Source organism: Engystomops pustulosus, chromosome 4 (genome assembly GCF_040894005.1).
Source record: "Engystomops pustulosus chromosome 4, aEngPut4.maternal, whole genome shotgun sequence".
NCBI classification, from domain to species: Eukaryota; Metazoa; Chordata; class Amphibia; order Anura; family Leptodactylidae; genus Engystomops; species Engystomops pustulosus.
In genome coordinates this window covers 62,539,855-62,553,565 of record NC_092414.1, presented here as the reverse complement: position 1 = coordinate 62,553,565, position 13,711 = coordinate 62,539,855, and the positions used below count along the sequence as shown (strand labels likewise).

At 48.0% G+C, this 13,711-nt stretch overlaps 1 protein-coding gene across 9 annotated transcripts in view; it reads right to left on the bottom strand.

The window, feature by feature from the left end:
- Positions 1 to 13,711, bottom strand: part of LOC140126526 (ranaspumin-like) — a 96,216-nt gene that overhangs the window by 37,199 nt on the left and 45,306 nt on the right. For 5 of the 9 annotated variants that reach the window (XM_072146068.1, XM_072146071.1, XM_072146066.1 and 2 more), the window contains 2 exons: positions 13,244 to 13,294; positions 11,890 to 11,922 (listed from right to left, as the gene is read on the bottom strand). In XM_072146068.1, coding sequence (XP_072002169.1) covers positions 11,890 to 11,922; positions 13,244 to 13,294 — 84 coding nt within the window. The remainder of the gene's footprint in view (positions 1 to 11,889; positions 11,923 to 13,243; positions 13,295 to 13,711) is intronic. The other 4 variants (XM_072146075.1, XM_072146072.1, XM_072146074.1 and 1 more) reach the window with 1 other exon arrangement.

Below are 13,711 nucleotides of genomic sequence, written 5' to 3'. Positions count from 1 at the left end.
ATGACTCCAAGGAAAAATGGAACAAAAACGAAGCCAAAAACGTCAGTTTTTCACGCATTGCACCCTGACGTGAAATGCAACGCTAGTGTGGAAGGGGCCTAACTTTGTTTTCTTTCTCTTGTAGGCTGAATTTCTTTTGTCATATGACTCCAAGACAAAGAAACTAAGGCCCCTTTCACACTTGCGTTTTTCACGCGCGTTTTCTGCGCGTGCTTTTGACGCGCAGAACTTGCATTGCACTCTGACCCATTGTAACCAATGGGTCTTTTCAGACTTGCATTTTTTTTCACGCACACACGAGCATGTGAAGAACAATACATATGTGTGTGAAGAACACATTGCAGATGTTTAAATACATCTGCAATGTGTTCTTCACACATATATATTGTTCTTCACATGCTATTTTAGGCGCACCGTTCCGCGCGTATCTCCCGACAAGTAAGCAGATGTGCCGAACATCTGTAATCTATTCTGCACTGTGTTCTGCATTGTGTTTTTCTCTTAAATGATCCTGTGGTCACTGTTTTCACTGTGTTCACTGTTTTTATTCTATTCTTCACTGTTCTTCATTGTGTTTTTTTAATTAAATGATCGTTCTCGAGCAGGGGAAATACTGTTATTCTGGTCACCTAGCAACCCTTACGTTTAAAATGCATTGCACTCGCATTGCACTTGCAATGATTGCGAGTGCAATGCGTTCTTGATGCATCTCCATAGACTTGAATGGGGCGGGAAAAACGCGCGTGACACACAAAAGTAGAGCATGCTGCGATTTTGACGCGCGTGAAAACGAACGCAAGCACGCGCGTGAAAACCAACGCTAATGAAGAAAGACCCATTGAATACAATGGGACAGAGTGCAATGCAAGTTCTGCGCGTCAAATGCACGCGCAGAACTCGCGCGTGAAAAACGCCAGTGTGGAAGGGGCCTAACACTTTTGTTTTGCTTCTACAGGTTCCATTCTTTGATCTCGTGGTGAAAGGGGCCTTAATCATTGACAGAAGAAGGATTGGAAACTGCCTGCTGTCCCACCCTAAGATGTGTAGAAGCTGAATTACCGTATATACTCGAGTATAAGCCGACCCGAGTATAAGCCGAGACCCCTAATTTTACCACCAAAAACTGGGGAAACCTATTGACTCGAGTATAAGCCGAGGGTGGGAAATGGATTGGTCACAGACCCCCCCCCCCCAGTATAAAGACAGCCAGCCCCCTATAGTATACAGCACTGCCCAGCCTGCCCCCAGTAGTATACAGCACTGTCCAGCCTGCCCCCAGTAGTATACAGCACTGCCCAGCTTGCCCCCAGTAGTATACAGCACTGCCCAGCTTGCCCTCCAGTAGTATACAGCACTTCCCTGCTTGCCCTCCAGTAGTATACAGCACTAACCAGCTTGCCCCCAATAGTATACAGCACTGCCCAGCCTGCCCCCAGTAGTATACAGCACTGTCCAGCCTGCCCCCAGTAGTATACAGCACTGCCCAGCTTGCCCCCAGTAGTATACAGCACTGCCAAGCTTGCCCCCAGTAGTATACAGCACTGTCCAGCCTGCCCCCAGTAGTATACAGCACTGCCCAGCTTGCCCCCAGTAGTATACAGCGCTGCCCAGCTTGCCCTCCAGTAGTATACAGCACTTCCCAGCTTGCCCTCCAGTAGTATACAGCACTTCCCAGCTTGCCCTCCAGCAGTATACAGCACTGCCCAGCTTGCCCCCAGTAGTATACAGCACTGCCCAGCTTGCCCTCCAGTAGTAAACAGCACTTCCCAGCCTGCCCCCAGTAGTATACAGCACAGCCCAGCCTGCCCCCAGTAGTATACAGCACAGCCCAGCCTGCCCCCAGTAGTATACAGCACTGCCCAGCTTGCCCCCAGTAGTATACAGCACTGTCCAGCCTGCCCCCAGTAGTATACAGCACTGCCCAGCTTGCCCCCAGTAGTATACAGCACTGCCCAGCTTGCCCTCCAGTAGTAAACAGCACTTCCCAGCCTGCCCCCAGTAGTATACAGCACAGCCCAGCCTGCCCCCAGTAGTATACAGCACAGCCCAGCCTGCCCCCAGTAGTATACAGCACTGCCCAGCTTGCCCCCAGTAGTATACAGCACTGCCCAGCTTGCCCCCAGTAGTATACAGCGCTGCCCATCTTGCCCCCAGTAGTATACAGCACAGCCCAGCCTGCCCCCAGTAGTATACCGCCACCCCAGCCTGCCGCCAGTAGTATACAGCCTGCCCCCAGTAGTAAACAGCACTACCCAGCCTACCCCCAGTAGTATAAAGCACTTCCCAGCCTGCCCCCAGTAGTATACAGCGCTGCACAGCCTGCCCCCAGTAGTATACAGCGCTGCCCAGCCTGCCCCCAGTAGTAAACAGCGCTGCCCAGCCTGCCCCCAGTAGTATACAGCACTGCCCAGCTTGCCCCCAGTAGTATACAGCACTGCCCAGCTTGCCCTCCAGTAGTATACAGCACTTCCCAGCTTGCCCTCCAGTAGTATACAGCACTGCCCAGCTTGCCCTCCAGTAGTATACAGCACTTCCCAGCTTGCCCTCCAGCAGTATACAGCACTAACCAGCTTGCCCCCAATAGTATACAGCACTGCCCAGCCTGCCCCCAGTAGTATACAGCACTGTCCAGCCTGCCCCCAGTAGTATACAGCACTGCCCAGCTTGCCCCCAGTAGTATACAGCACTGCCCAGCTTGCCCTCCAGTAGTAAACAGCACTTCCCAGCCTGCCCCCAGTAGTATACAGCACAGCCCAGCCTGCCCCCAGTAGTATACAGCACAGCCCAGCCTGTCCCCAGTAGTATACAGCGCTGCCCAGCCTGCCCCCAGTAGTATACAGCACAGCCCAGCTTGCCCCCAGTAGTATACAGCACTGCCCAGCTTGCCCCCAGTAGTATACAGCACTGCCCAGCTTGCCCCCAGTAGTATACAGCGCTGCCCATCCTGCCCCCAGTAGTATACAGCACAGCCCAGCCTGCCCCCAGTAGTATACAGCACAGCCCAGCTTGCCCCCAGTAGTATACAGCACTGCCCAGCTTGCCCCCAGTAGTATACAGCACTGCCCAGCTTGCCCCCAGTAGTATACAGCGCTGCCCATCCTGCCCCCAGTAGTATACAGCACAGCCCAGCCTGCCCCCAGTAGTATACAGCACAGCCCAGCCTGCCCCCAGTAGTATACAGCACTGCCCAGCTTGCCCCCAGTAGTATACAGCACTGCCCAGCTTGCCCCCAGTAGTATACAGCGCTGCCCATCCTGCCCCCAGTAGTATACAGCACAGCCCAGCCTGCCCCCAGTAGTATACAGCACAGCCCAGCTTGCCCCCAGTAGTATACAGCACTGCCCAGCTTGCCCCCAGTAGTATACAGCACTGCCCAGCTTGCCCCCAGTAGTATACAGCGCTGCCCATCCTGCCCCCAGTAGTATACAGCACAGCCCAGCCTGCCCCCAGTAGTATACAGCACAGCCCAGCTTGCCCCCAGTAGTATACAGCACAGCCCAGCTTGCCCCCAGTAGTATACAGCACTGCCCAGCTTGCCCCCAGTAGTATACAGCACTGCCCAGCTTGCCCCCAGTAGTATACAGCGCTGCCCATCCTGCCCCCAGTAGTATACAGCACAGCCCAGCCTGCCCCCAGTAGTATACCGCCACCCCAGCCTGCCCCCAGTAGTATACAGCCTGCCCCCAGTAGTAAACAGCACTGCCCAGCCTACCCCCAGTAGTATAAAGCACTTCCCAGCCTGCCCCCAGTAGTATACAGCGCTGCCCATCCTGCCCTTAGTAGTATACAGCGCTGCACAGCCTGCCCCCAGTAGTATACAGCGCTGCCCAGCCTGCCCCCAGTAGTATACAGCGCTGCCCAGCCTGCTCCCAGTAGTATACAGCGCTGCCCAGCCTGCCCCCAGTAGTATACAGCACTGCCCAGCTTGCCCCCAGTAGTATACAGCACTGCCCAGCTTGCCCTCCAGTAGTATACAGCACTTCCCAGCTTGCCCTCCAGTAGTATACAGCACTAACCAGCTTGCCCCCAGTAGTATACAGCACTGTCCAGCCTGCCCCCAGTAGTATACAGCACTGCCCAGCTTGCCCCCAGTAGTATACAGCACTGCCCAGCTTGCCCTCCAGTAGTAAACAGCACTTCCCAGCCTGCCCCCAGTAGTATACAGCACAGCCCAGCCTGCCCCCAGTAGTATACAGCACAGCCCAGCCTGTCCCCAGTAGTATACAGCGCTGCCCAGCCTGCCCCCAGTAGTATACAGCACAGCCCAGCTTGCCCCCAGTAGTATACAGCACTGCCCAGCTTGCCCCCAGTAGTATACAGCACTGCCCAGCTTGCCCCCAGTAGTATACAGCGCTGCCCATCCTGCCCCCAGTAGTATACAGCACAGCCCAGCCTGCCCCCAGTAGTATACAGCACAGCCCAGCTTGCCCCCAGTAGTATACAGCACTGCCCAGCTTGCCCCCAGTAGTATACAGCACTGCCCAGCTTGCCCCCAGTAGTATACAGCGCTGCCCATCCTGCCCCCAGTAGTATACAGCACAGCCCAGCCTGCCCCCAGTAGTATACAGCACAGCCCAGCCTGCCCCCAGTAGTATACAGCACTGCCCAGCTTGCCCCCAGTAGTATACAGCACTGCCCAGCTTGCCCCCAGTAGTATACAGCGCTGCCCATCCTGCCCCCAGTAGTATACAGCACAGCCCAGCCTGCCCCCAGTAGTATACAGCACAGCCCAGCTTGCCCCCAGTAGTATACAGCACTGCCCAGCTTGCCCCCAGTAGTATACAGCACTGCCCAGCTTGCCCCCAGTAGTATACAGCGCTGCCCATCCTGCCCCCAGTAGTATACAGCACAGCCCAGCCTGCCCCCAGTAGTATACAGCACAGCCCAGCTTGCCCCCAGTAGTATACAGCACAGCCCAGCTTGCCCCCAGTAGTATACAGCACTGCCCAGCTTGCCCCCAGTAGTATACAGCACTGCCCAGCTTGCCCCCAGTAGTATACAGCGCTGCCCATCCTGCCCCCAGTAGTATACAGCACAGCCCAGCCTGCCCCCAGTAGTATACCGCCACCCCAGCCTGCCCCCAGTAGTATACAGCCTGCCCCCAGTAGTAAACAGCACTGCCCAGCCTACCCCCAGTAGTATAAAGCACTTCCCAGCCTGCCCCCAGTAGTATACAGCGCTGCCCATCCTGCCCTTAGTAGTATACAGCGCTGCACAGCCTGCCCCCAGTAGTATACAGCGCTGCCCAGCCTGCCCCCAGTAGTATACAGCGCTGCCCAGCCTGCTCCCAGTAGTATACAGCGCTGCCCAGCCTGCCCCCAGTAGTATACAGCACTGCCCAGCTTGCCCCCAGTAGTATACAGCACTGCCCAGCTTGCCCTCCAGTAGTATACAGCACTTCCCAGCTTGCCCTCCAGTAGTATACAGCACTAACCAGCTTGCCCCCAGTAGTATACAGCACTAACCAGCTTGCCCCCAGTAGTATACAGCACAGCCCAGCCTGCCCCCAGTAGTATACCGCCACCCCAGCCTGCCCCCAGTAGTATACAGCCTGCCCCCAGTAGTAAACAGCACTGCCCAGCCTACCCCCAGTAGTATAAAGCACTTCCTAGCCTGCCCCCAGTAGTATACAGCGCTGCCCATCCTGCCCCCAGTAGTATACAGCGCTGCACAGCCTGCCCCCAGTAGTATACAGCGCTGCCCAGCCTGCCCCCAGTAGTATACAGCACTGCCCAGCCTGCCCCCAGTAGTATACAGCGCTGCCCAGCCTGCCCCCAGTAGTATACAGCGCTGCCCAGCCTGCCCCCAGTAGTATACAGCGCTGCCCAGCCTTAAAAAAAATAAAAAATAAACTTATATACTCACCCTCCGGTGGCCCCGATCTGCAGCGCTGCTCCCCAGATGTCGCGCGGGTCCTCTTCTGGCTTCCGCGCCGTCCTCTGTACATCGCGCCGGGCGCCGCCATTGCGAGTGAGAGAGCAATGGCGGCGCCCAGCGCGATGTGCAGTAGCCGGGCGCGGAAGCCAGAAGAGGACTTGTGACTCGTGTATAAGCCGAGGGGACGTTTTTCAGCACATTTTTTGTGCTGAAAAACTCGGCTTATACACGGTATATATACGGTAGCTCTCATTGTTTTATGTTGTCTGTTTTGTGTTCTGTTAAATGTATTATGTAAACCGTGTCAATACACATTTTTGTTTAAGTTCCTGATGTTCTTTTTTGTTTTTTTTTTTCATTTTTTTTTAAATGAAGCATTTTTTTATACAGTGTTTGGTACCATTTTGTGGTACCAAAGGGGCATGGTTTTAGAGGGTAATGCAGTACCAAAGGGGCAGACTATAGTAAATTCGCATAAAGCTTTAAAAAACATATAAATAAGGAAGATGAGGATCATTTGATATTTAGCTTTATTTTTTCCTGTTATGCATTTACCAGAGGACTGTAAACAAGACAGTCTCAGATACATTCTGATATGTAGATGTTTGCATATGTATTTTTATTTAAGGTTATTCTCTGATACATTTGTCTCACTGGCAACTTAATTTTAAGTTTTTCAAACAAACTGCACTTTCCTTTATACCAGTAAAGCATCTAAATGAAAAACATAGGGAAATAAAAGCAGCATTCAGTTTGAATTTTTTTTTATTTTAATGTTCTTAATCTATGTGTGTCTGTCTCCATGGATGCCTAAACATATAGTAATTAATGTCTCAGCTACATAACTACATTGTATATTATATGTTATTGTACACAAGTAAGATTAGATGAAGGACACCTACCCTAGAGGGTGATTAGTGACATTTTCTGAATCCACTAGTATAGTGACTGCTGACATTTTTATTTACATGATATGTATTCATGGTATACCTTTAGTAAATCTATACAGTTCTGGACAACAGAAGACATTTATGATATGTAATGTAAAAGTATTTGGGAGTGTAAATATCAAACTTTGTAAAAATAGACATTAAATTTGGTAATGGGGTAAATGTGATAAAACTGATCATCCTTACGAAACTAGTTATAACCTTTTAATAAGGTATAATCTGGAAACCCCTAGATTACCCCATGGACTATCTGTTTGAATCAGTTGTTGCTTTACTATTGTTATTGGTTTCTATTATTATGATTTTTTGTTTATTTTATTATGATGTAATTTCATATCTGCGTTATAATGATTTTCAGTTTGCTTTGTATATGATATACAGTGTTAGTTTAATGTATATTGTAAATATGACAGTTACTAGCATATATGGAGATCTATATTTGTTAGATAAATGGTATAGATGAAAAATGTTATTCCAGAAATGGATAGGAGAATGAATGTGAGTGAATGGTGTGATGACCATTGGTGCCCTATTCCTTACCCATACAACCTTCAACTACTTTGTCTTGAGGAAAAGCCAGAAGAAGAAAGATCATTTCCACACCCAAAGAAGATAATGGAGGAGAAATGGATTTTATTTTCTGTTCTAAACATGGTCTAATGGTGTGTGGGCCTTTCAGGCCCAGAGGGGCATAATGTTGGAAATATGAAATGATGTGGCTTGAGACAGTGTAAAGGGTCTTTGTGGACAGAGGAAGAACTAAGCCATAAATGCCTACATTGCCCCTAATAAAGATTGTAGAGACAGCTGCATGTGATTACAATGGACTGTGTTATTACACCTGGAGGCTAAGGCCATCCTGACACACTGAGGACAGCTGTATGTCATTGCCCCCTGGGCATTGTCCCAGATCCTGTGGGAAACAAAGACTCAAGTTACTTGTCCTGCAAGGTTGTGTGATAAGAATATATTGACTCTACATCATCATTGGATTGGCCAAGACAGTGGTGGAGGTGGGATGATGGGCAAAGTGTGTGAGCTACGTGTGTATGTATACAAGATGGTATACAGATCTTTAGAGAGCATTTCCTTCCCCACCATCTCTCTGTCCCTTAGCTAGTTTACCCTCTATGTATACTTCCCTGTATTGTACCCTTAATAAATCCCCTATAAAGATCCATTGAATATTGTTGTTAATTTAATATTAACTGGCACCCCAAAACCAAGCAGATTTTACACATAGTTGTCATATAAATTCATGCTATACAGTAAATGGACGTTGAAAGGGGTTCTCTACCTTCACAGGAAAAATCCTGTGGGTCTGGAAGAAAGTAAAATAATGTACTTGCCCTGTTCTAGCTCAATAACTAACTGCTGAAGGCCTAAAATGTCATAGGAACAGGAATGGGGAATTTTCAAGTACCATAATTTCTTTCAGCCCTGCTACTGTATATACTGTAATTTTACAGAAAGGATAAACAGCCTCCCCTTCTGTTGCAAAGCATCCTCCAGGTTCTAACAGTAAAACCAGTTTTTCCTTTTCCTGCACATTCCCTCCAGCTCCTCATCCCCTCAGTATAACCAGCCTCCCTTCTCCCTCCAGCTCCTAATCCCCTCAGTATAACCAGCCTCCCTTCTCCCTCCAGCTCCTCATCCCCTCAGTATAACCAGCCTCCCTTCTCCCTCCAGCTCCTAATCCCCTCAGTATAACCAGCCTCCCTTCTCCCTCCAGCTCCTAATCCCCTCAGTATAACCAGCCTCCCTTCTCCCTCCAGCTCCTCATCCCCTCAGTATAACCAGCCTCCCTTCTCCCTCCAGCTCCTAATCCCCTCAGTATAACCAGCCTCCCGTCTCCCTCCAACTCCTAATCCCCTCAGTATAACCAGCCTCCCTTCTCCCTCCAGCTCCTAATCCCCTCAGTATAACCAGCCTCCCTTCTCCGTCCAGCTCCTAATCCCCTCAGTATAACCAGCCTCCCTTCTCCGTCCAGCTCCTAATCCCCTCAGTATAACCAGCCTCCCTTCTCCCTCCAGCTCCTAATCCCCTCAGTATAACCAGCCTCCCTTCTCCCTCCAGCTCCTAATTCCCTCAGTATAACCAGCCTCCCTTCTCCCTCCAGCTCCTAATCCCCTCAGTATAACCAGCCTCCCTTCTCCCTCCAGCTCCTAATCCCCTCAGTATAACCAGCCTCCCTTCTCCCTCCAGCTCCTAATCCCCTCAGTATAACCAGCTTCCCTTCTCCCTCCAGATCCTAATCCCCTCAGTATAACCATCTTCCCTTCTTCCTCCAGATCCTAATCCCCTCAGTATAACCAGCCTCCCTTCTCCCTCCAGATCCTAATCCCCTCAGTATAACCAGCCTCCCTTCTCCCTCCAGCTCCTAATCCCCTCAGTATAACCAGCCTCCCTTCTCCCTCCAGCTCCTAATCCCCAGTATAACCAGCTTCCCTTCTCCCTCCAGATCCTAATCCCCTCAGTATAACCATCTTCCCTTCTTCCTCCAGATCCTAATCCCCTCAGTATAACCAGCCTCCCTTCTCCCTCCAGATCCTAATCCCCTCAGTATAACCAGCCTCCCTTCTCCCTCCAGCTCCTAATCCCCTCACTATAACCAGCTTCCCTTCTCCCTCCAGCTCCCAATCCCCTCAGTATAACCAGCCTCCCTTTTCCCTCCAAAGTGATCAAAAGGTCGCACAGTCCTAAAAATGATAGCAATGAAAACGCCATCAAAAGTCGCAAAAAATGACACCACCCACAGCTCCGTACACCGAAGTATGAAAAAGTTATTGGCGCCAGAAGATGGCAAAATCCCCCCAAAAATTTTTGTACAGGAGGTTTTAATTTTTTTAAATGTATGAAACCATTATAAAACCTATACAAATTTGGCATCCCCGTAATCGTACCAACCCAAAGAATAAAGTAGACATGTCATTTGGTGCGCACAGTGAAATCTGTAAAATCCAAGAAAACGTCGCAAATGGGTTTTTTCACCATTTTCACTGCATTTGAAATTTTTTTCCCGCTTTCCAGTACACGGCAGGGAATATTAAATACTGTCACTACGAAGTGCAATTTGTTACGCAGAAAATAAGCTGTCACACAGCTCTTTATGTGGAAAAATAAAAAAAGTTATAGATTTTTGAAGGTGGTGAGTGAAAAATGGAAGTGAAAAAACTAAAAAAGGCCAAGTCGTTAAGGGGTTAAGAAATGTTTTGTGACAGTACAGCAGGGAGAATGGTTCAGGGACTCTTTGCCAGCGCTTCAACTGATCTCCAGAAAAGAGGTCTGGAGGGTTTGGCAGTACAGGTTTCTTTGGACTAAAAATATGGTAATTACAGAAAACTAGAAAAACCATTTTAAGGGGAGGCATAGGTCGGAAATTTGCTATTTTTATATTTTACATATTTAATTCACAGACAAACCATATTCAATTACATTATTATGCCCAGAGTTAGGTTAGTATAATTCCACACCTGGCGTTCAATGATAAATAGATCCAGTTGGACTCTATTCATTATGGTTTATTCAAAGAACATCGAGGTTCATATACAAAGTGTAAAATTATCATTCCAATTAAGTGTAGCAATAAAAATCAGAATCATTATAGGTGGTCACGCAGCACCTGATCAGTGTTAATGAAAAGAAGTGTCCATCCTACAGAGCGGATATACCAAAAGATGATGTTTGGGGACACAGTTTGTGAGAAACAGAGAGACCATATAAGGCCCTAATTACTGCTTAGGCAGAGAATTGAGTATGGATCCAGTGGAACTGAACACACCACTGGTGTAATAGACACCACTAGAGAAATAGACCATGTTGACAGCTCACAGATTACTGAGTTGCTGATGCAGTAGAGCCAAAATGACTGAAAAGGAGACAAAGCCAGTCTAGTTGATTCATAGGTGCACGACTGAGGTACTCAAACTGTTCCTACAACTAAGCATTATTGTCAGCAAAATCTGGCAAACTGACAGATCTGATAGCCACAGGAGAAACCATAGCTAGCCTGTCAATTAACTGTAATTTTTCAGCATGTTACTTTATTGTATCCAGGGTGCATCCCTGCCTGCTGTTAACATCTTTAACCTCCTTTACACAACTGCCCGGGATTGATCAACGATACACTAGGAGTGCCCCAGTAGAATATCTAATACGTCACGGTCTCCCCCTCCTTTTCTTGCTTCTACCCTGCTCGCCCTGACAGTGGTGGACAAAGCCTAGTTTAGGACAAAGCTGCCATGACACTGGCCGCAAGGCCACTACCAAGCCAGGCTCTCTAGTCCTAACCACATAAATGCCCCCATCCACTGTCGTTCTCCAGTGGGGTATTTTGCGCATTGAAATTTCTTTATAGAACTCAATGGGGCAGATTTACTTACCCGGCCCATTCGCGATCCAGCGGCGCGTTCTCTGCACAGGATTCGGGTCCGGACGGGATTTATGAAGGTAGTTCCTCCGCCGTCCACCAGGTGGCGCTGCTGCGCTGAAAATCATCTCAACGCGCCGGAATGCACCACCTCGGACCAGGTGAAGGTAAGCGCTTCCCAAGCGACACTTTTTCGGTTTTTAAATGCGGCGGTTTTTCCGATTACGTAGGGTTTTCGTTCGGCCACGCCCCCGATTTCCGTCACGCGCATGCCGGCGCCGATGCGCCACAATCCGATCGCGTGGCCAAAATCCCGGGGCAATTCAGGTACAATCGGCGCAAATCGGAAATATTCGGGTAACACGCCGGGAAAACGCGAATCTGGCCCTTAGTAAATGACCCCCAATAAGTTAGTTCCACATCATTTCTGGAATACAAGTGCCTGCCTATAACTCTACATGAGTGCTTGAGCAATTTAGAAGATAAAATACAAAGTAGAAAAAAATGATATATTTTGTTACATAGTGCCATAACATTGGCAAAACTACATATTTAAGCCCAAAATCTTAACAATGACACTAATATAGAAATTAATATTGTTTATGGGATTGGGGGATGGGAATGTTATGTTAAAATTGAAAAAAAAACATTTAACAAAAAATATTTCATAAATATGATAACCAGAATACTTACAATATCTTTCATAACTTTTTCTTTGCTGGACCCCTATAAAGTAATGATAATAACATGTTATATGTTATTTTTATTTTTTTAAATTGAATTTCTACACATACACAAAACCAATACTAAGCATTTAGATCTCAAATAAAATCATGACTAATAACATGGCCAGCAGTGGGCTCCCTTCACTAATAACATGGCCAGCAGTGGGCTCCCTTCACTAATAACATGGCCAGCAGTGGGATCCCTTCACTAATAACATGGCCAGCAGTGGGATCCCTTCACTAATAACATGGCCAGCAGTGGGCTCCCTTCACTAATAACATGGCCAGCAGTGGAATCCCTTCACTAATAACATGTCCCAGCAGCGGCCTCCCCTCACTAATAACATGTCCAGCAGAGGCCTCCCCTCACTAATAACATGTCCCAGCAGCGGCCTCCCCTCACCTGCTGGAGACCTGCCAGGCTGTAGGACAGCCCTCCAGTTCCCATACCAAGCACTACTACTAGTGTGAGCTTCGTCCTGGATTGCAGGGGGGCAGGGCTAGAGTGCAGGGAGCAGAGAGACAGAAATCTCAGCTACACGGCCTCACACAGAAATCCAAGATGGTGGCCGACCCTAAGTCAGAAGATACAGGATCGTGTCTAGGGGCAACTAAATTGTGTACACCAGGACTGATAGAGACAGGATGGAATTATATCTGTGAAATGCTGTATTTTTGTTAATAACATTGAATTAAATAATGTGATTTTGTTATCCTGAGTACATTTAAGAAACCTGTCTTCGTGGGAATACTGATGAGATCTTTTGGCCGTTTAAAAAAGGTCTTGACTCAGGCTTCAGGTATAAAGAAAAGGCTTATATTTATTTGAACAAAAAAAATAAATAAACAGAACATAGCAAGAACAAAAATGCTGGGGGTCAAGTTACAGCAACCTTGGAACAAGCAGCTCCCCTGTTGTCAGATCAGAGACACCCTTGAGTTGCAAATTTAACAGCAAACATCACAAATAATAAATAAATAATATATATAAAAAAATCACAATACAGTCTGTCTGTCTGTAACCAAGTAACCAAATCATAAAAAATGCGAACATATGTAGGCAGCTCAGCATCACTTGCCATTAATCAGGTGCAGCTATATAACCCCAGCTCACCCTCTGCGCAGGTTGTGCACACACAGGTAACATCAGGTAATGCTGAGTGGTGAATGCTGAACTAGTTTGTCTGTTGAAACAATAGTGGACAGAGACAAAGGTTTGCAGGCCTGCAGAAGGAGAAAAAGTACAAGCACACAGACAGACAAATAGTTTGTTATTCACCCATCAACAAATACCATCTTTAAAGGTTTTCCTAAAAACTTACTGCATTAATATCCAAATCAGCAATGTCGTCCAGCACGCATAATGCCTTTTCCTAAAGAAATAAAAATTGTTTTGAACATTATTAGAGATGAGCGAGCACTAAAATGCTCGGGTACTCGTTATTCGAGACGAACTTTTCCCGATGCTCGAGTGCTCGTCTCGAATAACGAGCCCCATTGAAGTCAATGGGAGACTCGAGCATTTTTCAAGGGGACCAAGGCTCTGCACAGGGAAGCTTGGCCAAACACCTGGGAACCTCAGAAAAGGATGGAAACACCACGGAAATGGACAGGAAACAGCAGGGGCAGCATGCATGGATGACTCTGAGGCTGCTTAATTGCACCATTATGCAAAAATTATGGGCAACAGCATGGCCATGACAGAGTGACAGAATGAAGCTAGATAGCATCTAAAACATCCAATAATTGACCCTGACACTATAGGGGACGGCATGCAGAGGCAGCGGCAG